Source organism: Alosa sapidissima, chromosome 2 (assembly GCF_018492685.1).
Source record: "Alosa sapidissima isolate fAloSap1 chromosome 2, fAloSap1.pri, whole genome shotgun sequence".
Taxonomy (NCBI): domain Eukaryota; kingdom Metazoa; phylum Chordata; class Actinopteri; order Clupeiformes; family Clupeidae; genus Alosa; species Alosa sapidissima.
The window spans coordinates 25,627,733-25,643,328 of record NC_055958.1 but is presented as its reverse complement, the minus strand read 5'-3'; the positions used below and the strand labels follow the sequence as shown (position 1 = coordinate 25,643,328).

Sequence of the window (15,596 nt, the reverse complement as noted above, 5' to 3'; positions counted from 1 at the left end):
AGAGAAAAAGAGAGGGAGAAAGAGAAAAAGAGAGGGAGAGAGAAAAAGAGGAAAAAGAGAGAGAGAGGAGAGGAGAGAGAGAGAGAGAGAGGAGAGAGAGAGAGAGGGAGAGGAAGAGGGAGGAGAGAGAGAGAGAGGAGAGAGAGCAGGGGAGAGGGTGGAGGGCAAACGGAGCGGTGCAGACGCTACAGGGGCTTTAACCATCTCCAGTCACTTCATCTACTCAGCAACGGACACTCATGAACACAAACACAAACACCGCCAAACCCCCCCCCCCTCCCCGTGCAACAACTCCCCGGCTTTCCCACAGTTACAGGTTAGCAGCGCTGTAAACAGGTTATCACAAAGTTAGCCTTACAGTGTGCTGCGAGCGCAGGCGTCAGTCCAGCAGACAACCCACTCCTGATCCACTTCCAGAGACGCGCACAGGCGCCGACAAAAATGCATCTTCTCCCTTTTCACGTGCGCTCACAATCTCTTGCGCGCTCTACCTCCTCCCCTTTCCCTCTTTCTCTCCCTCCCTCCTGCCCCCTTCTCCCCCCTCATTCTCTCTCTCTCTCTCTCTCTCTCTCCTCTCGTGTTTGGCAGGGCAACCGCTGCGGAGGGAGAAAATGAAATACCTTCTTTTCATTCTGGTCTTCCATAGGTATGTGTGCTGAGCCCGGGATCCCTTCTCCCAGTAAGAAGCCCAGCCTTGTCATCAGTTCCTGAGTGGCAGGGGAGGAGGAGCTTGGCTCTTTCTCAGCTCGCAGCTCTGGAGGAGAAAGAGATATAGAGATAGAGGATAGAGAGAGAGAGAGAGAGAGAGAGAGAGAGAGAGAGAGAAAGGGGGGAGAAAAAAGGGAAAGAGGAGTGGCGTTAGATTCCCAGGGCTGGTCAGAGCTTCACTCCATTCTGCTCCGCTCCACGCTCATGCACTGACCGACTCTCACTGAGCACAGCACACAGAGACAGAAAATACAGAGGGGGAGAGAGAGAGAGAGAGAGAGAGAGAGGAGGGGGAGAGAGAGAGAGAGAGAGAGAGAGGAGAGAGAGAGAGAGAGAGAGAGAGAGAGAGAGATAGAAAGGAGAGAGGGGCGCGAGAAAGAGAGAGAAATGGGAGCAGACTGGCCTTAATGTGGATGCCTCGACTGTGCTGTGGCAGACCATTTGGACCAGCGCTTATTTACAGCTTATGTACCCCTTCTCTACTCTACCACAAACATTCAACCACCCCCCAACCTTCCTCCCACCCCCTCCCCTCCCATTAGAGGGGAATACAAATGAGCTGGAAACTGGCCACTCGTTGTTGCAGGAGCTACTCTTCCGGCCCTCTGTGACACCAGGCGCCTCGCAGAGCTGCTTACGCCACCCCCACCCCCCACCCTTCCCCACCACACACACACACACACCCCATCACCACCACGGTGACTAGTACTCAGACAGGGGGGCAGTAATAACACGCTCAGTCAACACAGACCACACAAACACTAGAAGATAGAGAGTAAACACACACGGAGACCCACTGGGTTCTCAATGCTTGTCCTAAAACCATTTCCCCTAGACTAAACACACACTCAGGAGTACACACACACACACACAATCAGACAGATTATTACATCAGATATGAACTCCTGTTCTTCACGTGTCTCCAATTTTGCACAATTACAGAATGCCAGCATAATGTGTAAGAATGAGCCAGGAGAAGTAATGAAAGCAAGAGAAAGGAGAGAAAGAGAGAGAGAGGGAGAGAGAGAGAAAGTGAGAGAGAGAGAGGGAGAGAGAGAGAGAAAGAGAGAAAGCAGAGAGAAAGAAAGAAAGAGAAAGCGAGAGAAAGAGAGGAGAGAGGGAGAGAGAGAGAGAGGGAGAGAGAGAGAAAGAAAGAAAGACAGAGAGAGAGAGAGAGAGACCCTGAGGGCATAGCCTTGCCTGAGGTACAGTAAGTTATTATGCTGCATTCTGTCAGCAGCTCCCCACTCCCCCCTGCCACCTCTCCCCATCCCTTCCACCGTTATTAATAATACTAGCAGTCCATCTGATTAAATACAAACCCGTCCAGCAGCATAATGTACTGCCAAGCCATAATGAAGTCAAAACTAAGCCACCGCACAGTGTATTTATAACTGTGGCAGCAGTAGAGGATTGGGGGGGGGGGCAGGACTGGATAGTCATGGTGTTAAATGCAGATGTTTGAGAGACTTGCTGACGGAGGCGATTGGGACTGTTTTCGATCAAACCTTTTCCCTCCCAAACGACGGCACTCGTAACGGTGGAGCCATCGCGCGCAACGCGTCGCGCAACACTCCAACAATAACAGAACTGCTCTCTTGTTGCGCTCATTCCTTCTCTCTCTGCTCGCTCGCTGCCTCCGGCTGGCGTCGGGTCAGAGCCGGGCACGGGAGAAACGAGAGCATCGCGTGATGGCCGCGCTGACCTGGTCAGCAGGCAGGGATGTTCTGCCAGCTCCGTTCAGACCGACTCGGGCTACCGCTGACCTCCAGCTCAGATCAGCTCAGCCCAGAGTGTTTTTGGTTTTTTTGAAAGTCAAGAACATCAAGGCTGAGGCTCAGATGGATGGTGGGAGCCTGAGCAGGATGGGGAGAAAGGGAGGAGGGGAAATGATGGGATCTCTCATTACTCAACTCCCTAGAAGACTTGGGCAGGAGGCCTTTTTTTGCTTGTCATAAGTTTGCTTCATTTTCCATCTCCCTCATGCTCTCTTCCAACTCTCCGCAACTCCCTCAAAAGTGATTTCAGTTTTATCTCACTCTGTCTGTTCAATTGGGATGATGCTTTCCCATGTCAAAACACCAGACACAAACAAACACACAAACACACACACACAGAAGCACAAAATTGCTTGCATTAGAAGCCAAATCCCCACATTTCTGACTAAATGCTACTAGTGGCCTTTGCCAGACCAGCACAAGCATTCGAAAAGGTCACTTGTTCTCATCTCCTTTCTAGTAAACTCATTATGAGTGCATATGGGAAGGACACAGCCCCAGAGGCTGCTGGGAAACATCTGCTACCGTGGCGATGTCAAAACAACAGGCTGTTAACAGGTGCCCCCTTCTGAACACCTGGCAACCACTGATTGTTAAGACTGCAGACCGGCGTTCCATGTAAGTAATGAAGTAATGAAGCCACCACTTTAACATGCACTTCCATATTCCATATTAATAAGCTCATTTTACAGTCTGGTTGGACTAAATTACCTGCATTTTCGTTCTGCTTCGTATGCTCATAATTTTGTCAATTCGTTCATTCACTTGACTATAATACAACAGCCAAACTGGCATGTATGTTTTTAAGCTAAGAATAGTGGACAAACCTCTTGTGTTGCTGTGTGCAATATCTGCCTAAATATTCAAAAGGAAGCCTCATTTAGGGTAGCAACAGAGAGATAAGTAACGTTGCTTGAAGACTGCTGCAACTGAACCAATTAAAAGCCCTCCCGAGTCTTTCTACATCAGACGGCGCTGTGCCGCCAAGAAGACCGAAGACAGGCCGCTTCAGCCGGGTATCAAAGCTGCGGACATCCGTCTCACGAAGCGCTGCGTTTCTTAATGAGGGCTTTTTAATCTCGCGGCGAGGGGGCAAAACACGCGTCTGCTTCCTACGCGGCCCGTCGAGTAATTGGGCTGAGCATTGTAGGAGGGGAACGGGAGAGGAGGAGGAGAGGGTGCGGGGACGACTCGGGCTTTCCACGCACAGCGGCGTGATTTTCCAGGCGTGAGCCTCTCTCTCCCCCGTAGCCCCGGCAATCAGAGGAGATAGGGGCCCCGAGGAGCGACGGACCCCTCCATCAGTGGAGGCTTTTATTACGGAGGCCCAACAGGCTGCTCAAGCACCGCTTCCCTACAAAACGCTCCTGCCTTCCCAGTCTCCTGAGCAGCCATGACCACCCGGCCCAGTCATGATGGAGTGGGGGCCTGCTCAACGGCAGCTGGGCCGCGGTTTTGGGGGCAAGGGGGTGGGGTAGAGGAGTTAGAGTGGACTACAGACAGAGAGACCGACAGACACGTTTAGACATGCTGGATCACTGTTACAGACACACCCAAAGGAACCCCCCCCCCCCCCCCCTCAAGTCCTTCACCCCATCCCACAAACAAATCTTTAATTTCACTTACGACTCACACTTTTTTTCTGTGGGACTGGAATGTCCTTCTTTCTTAACTGTGGTCAGACACCAGCTGTTCAGTCTTAGAGGAGCGGTCAAGTTGAGCATTGAGTTTTTATCACGCGTGTTGTCCCCCTCCTTCTCATTTCCCACCAGCACGCTTCTTTGTGGACAATTAGATTACGGTCTCGGCCTCCTCCTCCGCTTAATTCACTTTCATGTGACTTTGGCCGAGCTGGGCTTGCGCCTGGTCATGATGCATGTTTGTGTGTCTAAGGGGTGGTGGTGGTGGGGGGGGTGACAGGCATTTGGGAGGAGATGGGGGGGCGGTTTAGAATCGGGACGGTCACAGATAGAGGGTTTCCCCCCCCCATTTACATCACCCATTCATGACCCTGGATTTCTTTTAAAGAAGGTATCTAAGGGAGGTGCACTTCTGGGTCAGAATCTATAAAGTGAGTCTCAACAGAGTCTGAACAGAGAGCAAAGTCAGGATCCTGGTGGCTTTATACACAGAGCAGATTCCAACACATAGGGGATGAGGGAGAACAGAGTGGTGAACACTCACTTGGAGCCTTGGCCTTAGAGCACAGCCCATGTCTGCAATGGTCTAAACAGCATTACAAATAGTAGTGTATTGTTCATGTATGTGTGTAAGCAAATATTTATTCATATAGCACATTTTTCATGCACAGAGTGCAACACAAATTACTCCACATAGAAAACATTGACACACAAGACAATTGTGTGTGTGTTGCGATGTTGCATGTTTGTGTATGAGTGAGTGTGTGTGTGTGTGTGTGTGTGTGTGTGCGTGCGTGTGAGTGTGAGAGAGAGAGTGTATGTTTGGGGGAAAAGCATTTGAACATGCAGGTAGTGGTCTTGCCCTGAGGGGTGTGACATGGTAGTGATGTCATTGGAACAGCCTTAGGGCGAGTGTGTGTGTGTGTGTGTGTGTGTATGTGTGTGTGTATGTGTGTGTGTATGTGTGTGTGTATGTGTGTGTGTATGTGTGTGTGTGTGTGTGTGTGTGTGTGTGTGTGCCATTGGTTAGGAGTTCTCTCCACATGCTCACCAGATGAGGCGTTTGTGCACACTACACTCCACCCTTGTGCATCAAAAGCAATCAGATTTGCTTTTAACATCCTCTTGCACAGCATCCCTTGCTGTTTGTGAGGCAACCTTAGTTAATAATAAACACCAGTCTCCATGCATAGGGGTGGGACGCCGACTCATGCCTCCCAGAATAAACAGTTATGAGATGGCAGAGCTGTGAGGGCAACACACTCTTGTATCAATTGAATATTTGGTCCTGATCAAAGAGATGGTCCCAACCACCTCAGTTGCCTGCTACTTCCAACAGTGTAAGTACAGCTCTCTCTCTCTCTCTCTCTTTCTCTCTCTCTCTGAGTCTGTGGTCTTCTTTGGTTCGGCCTGGCTGCCTTGAAGGGAGCTGGGCAGAGATGGCCACGCGTCTGTGTGTCTGTCCGCACTCAGACATTAGTCTCCACAGAGCATACACCACAGACCACACACACACATGCATGCACGCACACACACACACACACACACACACACACACACACACACAGAGAGAGAGAGAAAGAGAGAGGGGGGGGGGGGGGCTGAGCACCTTCACCTCATAAAATATAATACTTGCACAAATGAAAAGCCAGTGGAGGAACATAGCATCATTATGACCCATTCAGGGGCGCAATGCTAGGGCTGAAACTGATGAACAGCTTGCCTGTAAACCTCCTTTAGGGATCTGCTGATCCACTCGTACTTCTTAAACTTGACCACGCAGCGGGCAGATGCCAGGAGGCGGGCTTAGCCGCGTCGTGTCGTGCACAGCGGAGCCACTCGTCATAGTAATGAAGCACTTGCCAGCCAATCCTGACAGCTGTGGCATTTACAAACAGCCCCGGACGCATGTAACCAAAATGAACACGCGCCTTACACGAGCCACGCAGCGAACCCTTACATCACTCTCTGTGACAACAAAAATCAGACCCTCATCAACGGCACGGGGCGAAACGTTCGCACACTAATTAAAGTCGAGAATGGCGCGGCACTTGGCTAAATTAAATTGGAGGGTGTGTGTGGGGGGGGGGGGGCTAACGATGGCAGGTGACTTGTTTACTCAGCGACATGCTCCCCAGGCACCTCCAGGGCTGCCCCACCAACCCCTGCGAGTCACAGACAAGAAAACATGTCAGCAGACCTTTAAAGGCACACTATGCAAGATTTTCACCTTTATGAAGCCAATTTGATGGTGAACTAACCCTAAACCTGAGGTGCATTTGTCAGGTTGCGAAAGCCATCACAAAGATTGCCTGTCTGCAAATTGAGTCGGAATAAGGAAGTGGCTCTGCTAGGCACACAGTCTAGTGCTCGTTGATGATGCGATCTGCGGCACAGACCCAGTGTGGAGTATTTGGAAAAATACAAAATGCAAAAAAGGTCTGGCTGCAATTGTAAGCCATGCCCTTACGACAAAATCATTAGACATCTGCTAAACCTAACATTACCAGTCATGCCACGCGAAGCCAGTGTCCAAGGATCACAAAAAGACTGCATTCCATGTGGCCTTCTATTTATTGCGAGCGAAAGCAACCAGAGTAAAATGGTATACTTGCTGTTGAACCGAGTTTGTCATTGGGAAGTTACAGGTTAGGGGTACAGTTCCTTCAGTACATCGGTTCAGGAGGTTCATTTTGTGGTTCTCTTGTCCATCATTTTAGAGGCAGGTTTGTCTAAAGTGCACATGGATGTCTAAATATTGCTCTCGAATGACTAACAAGGACAATAAACCCATCTCAATTCTGGCTCCGGGTTAAATTGTCCTGAACGCACTTGCACGGCCCTAAACTTACTTTGCAAGGCTGCCATCTTTTTAAAGCAGGTCACCTTGATGAAATGGGGCGTACAAAATGAAACCCTGGCTTGATTCGTTCCAACAAGCAAAACCTATGATTCTTTTCCGTACAGAAAATGCTGTGTTTACAGAACTATGGTCAGAGTTATGGGTGTGCGTTTGTGTCTGCCCATGAGAGAGGGAAGCTTCAATGTGCCCTGTTTTAAGCACCAGTCTGAGGCCGAGTCCTGCAACTCGTGTGCAGAGAGGGGGATGGCTGTTGTGGAACGGGAGCATAGATTTCTGGCCAAATCCTCTCTCTGTTTCTTGAGTGCGCCAGCTCCATTTGGTCTTTATCCCGCACTAATGCCGCCCCGGCCCCAGCTGTGAATGTCACCACTGATGAGAAATCTGAGGCTCACTCCTGCCTGCAGCCCCCCCCCCCATCGACTCTTCTTGGGAATCGGGGAAAAGCCTTGAGATCCAACAAAATTGAATGGCCTCGTCAGAGGAATACAAGTTCAAGCAAGGAGGAGTTATCACAAGGACAAAACAAATCAAGGCATGCTGTTTAGGAGTTTATTTCCAAAGAAATGTAACGACGTTCCTTACCCAGTAATTAATCATAATTACTAATGTAATCACTAATAATGATTAATGTGCTAAGCCACTTGGAGTTCTAGAGCTGAGTGGCACGAACAAGTTGGCACCACAGGCTGCGCTGTCGGTATGGAGAACGTATAACGAGACAGAATGCAATTAACACCTCTGAGGAAATGACATCATCTACATTACGATCTTCACAAGGGGTAACAATAGGAGTCGCTGTGAGCAACACACAACAGGAAAACGGAAACAATGAGGAACATGCTCTCGAAGAAAAATCATTACAGATGTGCGAAAAAGAGAATCACCAAACCACCAAAACAGAGAGACATAATCAAAAGGTTACTATGGCTTCACAATATTTTAGCTGAAAGGTCCACCAACTACTACCTTCTTGTACCTATTAGTCAGTGTTGGTCAAAAGGAATCTTTTCAGGTTGCCAAGCGCGTCACGCTGAGTGGCTTCATAACAACCATGCGCTGACAGCCCACCGCGGACAAACACTGATTACAGTTTACTCTGACAGGGGTGAGTGATGTGTTGATCTGAAAATGTTGTGATGCAGGAGCCCAATGCTGCCAACGTCCACATCACAATAATAATAGAATTAATAGAAATAAGCTTGAGGCACATGAGCAACAACAACAAAATAAGAGGTAATATCTCAACATGTTACATAACATAGGAAACTAATTTCCTTGAGAACATGATCATATCTGCTTCGTAGTACCAATTTGTTGTCATCATAATTACTTAAGACGGGAATCAGAGTAAACATGCTATTTCAGGAATGACAACAGGAAACGTGTGATCTGATCCATCTGATCTGCTGCCCAATTAAGAGGTCTCGCCTCGACCAGCAGGGGGAAAAAGCGCACTTCTCATTCCACCCGAAACAGGCCAACATAAAACACTCTTGTCAAAATATACCTCAAATTGATGTTGGGGTGCTGTCTGATGGATTATTGACTTGTGTGGAATGGTGACAGTCTAGTATTGGTGGGATTTCTCAATGTCATCAGCTGAAATGGAGTCAAGTTGAGCCACATTACGTGCCCAATGATATGGTGCACGCTCGGACTCAGGGGACCCTTGCTGTGCCATGACCAGCTCAAGTGACTACAGCATGACCAGCTCAAGTGAGGACTACAGCACGCCTTGGGTGTGGGGTTGAGTGTGGGGATGCAGCCAGAGCTGCAGCGTCTTTGCACACTGCTCCATTCCAGAGGGGGGGGGGGGGGGGGGGGGGGGGGGTAGCAACTTTTCTCCATTTCTCTCCCTCTCTTGCCCGGAGACATGGAAAAAATGAGGACCATCAAGTTCAAGACGAGGCTGCCACAATTACTCAGTTACGCACATAATTGAAGGCTAAGGAGTCAAAACAAAAACATCATTATCCTCTACCTCTCTGCAGTTTACAAGCAGTAAAAGCACGAGTTCCTCAGAATTCAAGCTGGAGGTGTGTGTGTGTGTGTATGTGTGTGAGTGTGAGTGAGTGTGTGTGTGTGTGTGTCGGGCAAGGGGAGTGAGGGGGGCAACCTCACGTTGCTGCTTGACTACTCCACCCGCCGAGAAAACGAGCCGACCGGCACTCATTAGCGGCCCAGGGTTACATTACCAAACAGCCGAGCGGCTTTAATGAACACTTGATGAATGCACGCATCCGACCCCCTTCTCCACCAGCACCTCCACCACCACCACCACTCAGCCAGTCCCCAGCTGCAAGGTTCAGAGGTGGGGTGGGATGGGATGGGATGACAGTCCTGTGAGCGGGGAAAACGCAGCCAGGAGGCCTGCTGCTCTGATTGCACATTCCAGCGCTGTGGAGGCAGGAGAGGGGCCCAGGCCTGGAGCTGGGGCCACACGCTCCCCGACCTCCACCTGTCTGTGTCTACTGCGCTCGCTTTACCTGTTTGCCTACCTGCAGGCCAGGTGAGAGAGAATGAGGAGGGGGTGCTGCATGAGATACAGTCCAAGCACAGGCAGGTACAGGGTAGAGGTTTTGATACAATGAGAATGGTATGAGACTATTTTGTATTATATAGACTATTACATTACATTACATTACATTTAGCAGACACTTCTTGACCGAAGTGACTTACATATGTCAGCTATATTACAAGGGATCACATTGTCCCCGGAGCAACTTGGGGTTAAGTGCCTTGCTCAAGGGCACAACGGTGGAAGCCGGGAATTGAACCGACAACTTTCAGGCTACTGCACGCTAGCCAAGCTCCTTAACCACTACACTACCACCGCCCTATAGTTAACAGAAAGGAAATGTGGTGATGGCCTGCCACCCTAGTCAATGGTATACCACCATAGTCACTACTCATAGGGCTGCAATGCATAATAGGAGTTGTGGGAGCAAACCCACCCAATCACCTACTTAGAACATTAGGGCTGTTCTTTAAATAACATGTTGCAGAAAGCTGAAGATGCGGTGCATGACCACGTCTGAATGCATCCTTCCACCAGAATCACAGCCACAGGCTTGAGACTTGAGCTGAATCCACTGGGCTTCTAGCGAGTGCCAAGGTGCCAACGCTGCCCTGGCACCTCAGATGTGTCCGTCGATGTAGATGTGTAGCTCGATTAGCTAAAACTGCTTGTGTTGAGCTAATCGAAGAATGCCACTGATTTGTGTGGTCGAGAAAGATGCAGCAAATATGCAATGTGAGGCGTTCCAGGAGGACCTTAGCTAGAACGTGGTGAAAGAGAACCTCTGCCCATTCATGAGAGAGAGGGAGGGGCAGTAGAGGCTCTGACAGGATCGCTGGGGGAAACAGGTCAGAGAGAGAGATGGATGCGGTCATCACCGGACTTCAACGGCCCGGAGGTGGCTGACCACAGCCGGCCACCAGAGACCGACTCACAGAAAAGACCACACTCTTGGCGTTTTCACCCCACAGATGAGCAATTACACATTTTACACTGAACCAATCACAGGCTCTGCTTAGCAGCTTTGGAAGTTCAACAACAACAACAACAACAACAACACAACAACAAAAAACAGTGAAGTGGGAAATTGCCACTAAGCTGATACACAAGATCATCAGATGGCTCGAAACAGAACCTCTGCATGTGCAGGCTGCTGATGAAAGAATGAGGAGAACACCAAACATTCCAGATGGAGACATCACCGCTACAGTGAACACTAATGGCCGCTTATATGAATAAGGTGTCATTAAGACACACTTTGGTTCCTGGATGAGCCCGTTCACCAGCGCTGGCGCTCATTTCCTGGGGGCCCAGATCATCAAAAGAGGAGTGCTTTTTATGGCCCTTTAGTTTTTAATTGCTGTGTTACGGGCTCCCTCGTTAATAGCTGTGCTGTGAAATATGTGTGAAATGGGCATTGATAGTTAACAGTTAAAGGGTTCAGAAGGGTGGGGGTCAGGGTTGCAGGAGCAGGGGAATGTCATAAAAGCAGACAGAATGCATGTAAACTTTGAATAACACTTGCGGCAGAGCTGGTAAACCTGCACTGCAGGCAGGTTTCCTAATTAAGGAGAAGTGGATCTAACTCTCCCATTAAAGCACATTAATGGCCAATTTCCTCTGGGCTGCAGCCGGGGTAATTGGCTCCATCTTCTCTTGAGTGCCCTCTGCGTGGGGACAGCTGATGCGCCGATGGTTTCACAAGTTTGCACCCACTTGTTGTCACTTTCACTTATGTGCACTCTCTCTCTCACTCCTTTTCTCTCTCTCTCTCTCTCTCTCTCTTCCTGCCCTCACTGTATCATCTTGACCCCCCTTTCATCCTCATTCTCCTCATACCCCCCCCCCCCTTCTCTCTTTCTCGTTCTTTCTTCCAGAACTTTCCATTCTCTGCTGGTCCTCTCTCTTCCCGGGCCTCAGCTGTGCAGCCATGAAATCCTGATTTTGATCGGCTGCTTCTGTCTGATAGTTAGAGCGGAGGAAATGGGAACCTGCTGAAGGGTGGAGGCACATTAACCCTTGGAGCCGCCACATCACAGCACGCACACACACACACACACACACACACACAGAGCCTCGTCTACATGTCCACATGATAAGACACGCACGCACGCACGCACGCACAAAGGCACGCACACACACACACACGCACACACACACGTCTCTTACTTACAAACACACAACATTGGTTATTAACATAGAGAGAGATGTTCATCCATGGCCTGACACACAAACAAGCACCCACGCTCAGCTTCATGGTGCACACAAACCATTCCCCGTGTGTCAAAACAACTGATGAAAAATGATGAAAAATGTTCATTTGTCGCCAATCACCACACAAATCACACCCACAGACAGACACACACACAAGTATGCCTACCCATACATGGACACCACGCTGAGCAGTGAGAGCTCCCCTCAAAAAGGAAACTGCTCACCATGCAAAGCATACAATTTCAAATAAAAGACTCGGAATATATTCATCTCACTTCACAGATGTCATTGTCCACAAGCGATGCCAATCCATCTCTCTCTCTCTATCTCTAAAACAGACACACAGAAACACGCACAGAAACACACACAGAAACACACACCACATACTGATGCATAGACACACACACACACAAACATTCACAGACACACAATGATGCATCACACACACACACACACACACACACACACACACACACACACACACACACACACACACACACAGATACGCACTGATACACAGACACAGACACATACACACAAGCATGCTGGAAATGACACTGTTTAAGAGGACTTTGAAGGGCGCCAGAGCCTGACTGAGGCTTTCTGCTCGGAGAGGCTTTGATATGATAAGGCTGGCAATCACCACACACAGCCTGATGAGAGACTAGCACAGAGCCAGTGCTTGAGCCCAGCCTGATTGACAGGGACAGAGAGATTGTGGCTCATTGTGTGTGTGTGCGTGTGTGTGTGTGTGTGAGTGAATGTCTAGTCTGTGGAGACCAGACCACAGCTGATGTGAGAAACAGGGCCTCCGCTGTCCGTCTGTCACACACAACATGCGTGGCTGAGAAACATGCAGGCCTGCGACACAGAGGAAACCGTATCCTCCTTCAAACAGAGACAGGAACTTCAGGAGAACCATGCATTCCACAAGGGCATATGTGTGGACACACACACACACGTGCGCGCACACACACGCGCACACACACACACACACACACACACACACACACACACACACACACACACACAGCCTCTATGAATCACCCAGCATTTTGAAAAAGTTCTGTTGGAGTGGGGGGTGCTGGTGAGGATTCAAAACCTCCTCTGTGGCAAAACCAGCACAGGCCAAGCCAGTAAATCTGCCCAGTGGACAAATGACTGCATAAATATGTAAATCACTCTAGCCTCAACCAAAGCACCGCATTCTCTTCTCTTCGCTCCTGAGCCAACAAGCAGCCAGACGCAATGGAAAAAGCTCAGTCACCAGTTTTCAGCGTGGCAGACATCTCACTCGGTGACTGACGAGACTCCGTAAACAATCACACGGTTCTCATCCCAGCCGACAAACCTCCAACAGGATTCCTACTTGAGCATGCCGACCCTCTCCGCTGGCATTCCGGAGCCACTCCAACCCCCTGTCATTGTGACCCCCCCCCCCCCCCCCCCTTTTCCCAGAGGGGAGCATCGGGTCTGTTTCACCCCCGGAGTGCTGCACATATTACAAAGGGGGGGCAAGCTATTTGGGGGGCGCTGGGTAATGGCCCCTGGACGTCCATGATGACAGGAACCATTCCAGTGTGTTTTGATCGGACATCTGTTCACGGTTCACTACTGTAAGAGAGGCATTCGCTGGGGCCCAGCAGAAGCTGCAAATAATTACACTGTTATTGCATGCCTACCTGGGACGGAGAGAGGAGCACATTAAATGTTGATGGAGTCATGCCTACAGGCGGCCCAGGAATGAGAACAAGAGTAAACAACAGACAGACAAACTCCCTCACACATACATACACACACTTACACAAACCCTTCACATAAACACATTTAACTCAAAATACATCTCCAAACACACACACGGACACACACACGCACACACATACACAGACAAACACACACACACACACCTCTACAGGTTCTTCCTGTCTGACTCACTCAAGTCAGAGCACCTGGGTCTTGCAGCCCTGACAGCCAAAAGCATGCCTTCATTATGGCAGGTAGTTCTGAGTGACTAATTACACATCATTTCATGCCATTAGTGTGGTATGTCGGCTAATTCCACTTGGCAGAGGAGATTTGTTCTCGGTGAGAAATCAACATTTTCCTTAAGACCAGGAGCCGGAGCGTGAGAAAAGACAGAGGGGCTACTGGGTGGTACTGGTACAGTAAACACACGCACACGCATGCACGCACCAGCAGGCCTGGCTTCCAACACCACACCATCCAAGTTAAAGAGCCTGAGATTCCCAGGAGCGTCCGGGAGGGAAGGGGCTATGGCGTAAAGCCCTTCCCTGAACCCCGTTTCCCCCACGTACCCCCCCCCCCCCCCCCGCCCCCCCGCCCCCACCCTGTTCTCCTCTCCCGCAGCTTCCTGCCCCAAAGCAGCCCGGCCGCAGCAGCTCTGGGGTGGTCAGGGGAGCGCAGCTCTGCCACAGCGGGGAGTGGCTCTGACCGTGACCAAGGCTGAGGAGGGGTGCTACTCTCAAGCAGGGGTGGGGGGGTTCTGGAATCTTAGCTCAGGGGCTTGTGTGTGTGTTCATGTGTGTGTGTGTGTGCCACTGTGATTATGTTTGAGGAGAGGCTCTGCTGTGTACCCACGGGCAAGAACACACACGCAGGGTCAAGACAGGCCTCCCATCTCCAAACACACTCTAGTGCTTATGTATGTATGTCTGTCAGTCAGCGTGCACGCACGTGTGTCTCTCTACATGTGTGTAAGTGTGTGTGTGTGTGTATTTATGTATGTGTCTCAGTAAGAAAGGGCACCGCAGAGTGAAGGGTGTGTGTGTGTGTGTGTGTGTTTAGGGGTGTGGGGATATTGGCCTGTGGTCAGTCCAGGAGGGCGTGACTCAGTGTGGAGGTGGGGGGAGGGCAGCGGGCAGCTTGGCTGGCATGTTGAGGAGAGGGGTGGACAGGTTATATTCGGCCGTGCTTAAAGACACAGAACCTGGGGCTGACCCGTAAGAATTCACACAGCATTCCTGGAGCGCTCCGTGGTATGGAAACCCTAGCTGTAACCATGGTGCCTTACCATAAACACACCGTATGGATGAAACTAGAGACTTTCATAGGCCCCCCTAATGCTGTTGACACACAAACACACACATATACAGCACAGACACACATATACAGACACACACACACACACGCACGCACACACACTTCAACACTGCCCCCCTGGTTTAGGCCTGATAAGAGTTTCTCATGACATCATAGCATGGGTATGACACTGGGATCCTCTGACTGTCACAGCTGGCATGAGAAGACACTCCACTAGCAACACACACACACACACACACACACACACACACACAGTCCATAGAGTCCAGTACTGCATGAAAACGCATGTATAATGTAAGCTGATACTGCCCCACACTAGCCGTGCCAGTAAGCATGCAAGGACATACTTGTGTGCACTTTAACCACACACGCACACATAATCTGAGCGACACAAAAATGTACCGAGTATTATTTTACACCAAGCCATGATCCCCCAGAGATCTCTCAGCCTTCACACCCAGCACATACAAACCACAAGCACACTTGCACACACACACACACACACACACACACACAAACACTGTAGGGAGAGAGAGAGTCCTCTGTCACAATCACAACCCAAACACGTCCTATGAGAGCTGCCCTGCGCTGGGACCCCTCCAATGTTATGGGAGTCTTACAATGAGAGGGTACCTCGCACTGTGCTTTTACTAAAGATAACACAGCCTAGCACTCCATTTAAGCCTATGACAGGAACTCCGCTCCACCCTCGTCTGGAAAGCATAATAAGGCAGCACTTGGACACACACACACACTCACACACACGGGCGAGCACACGAACGGACGCACGCACGCACGCACGCGCACACACACAC

At 50.0% G+C, this 15,596-nt stretch overlaps 1 protein-coding gene across 4 annotated transcripts in view; it reads right to left on the bottom strand.

Moving 5' to 3' along the window:
• The window catches only part of tanc1b (tetratricopeptide repeat, ankyrin repeat and coiled-coil containing 1b), a 123,140-nt gene that overhangs the window by 63,022 nt on the left and 44,522 nt on the right, over window positions 1-15,596 (bottom strand). For all 4 annotated transcript variants that reach the window (XM_042071286.1, XM_042071322.1, XM_042071305.1 and 1 more), the window contains exon 5: window positions 621-754. In XM_042071286.1, the coding sequence (XP_041927220.1) occupies window positions 621-754 (134 nt within the window). The remainder of the gene's footprint in view (window positions 1-620; window positions 755-15,596) is intronic.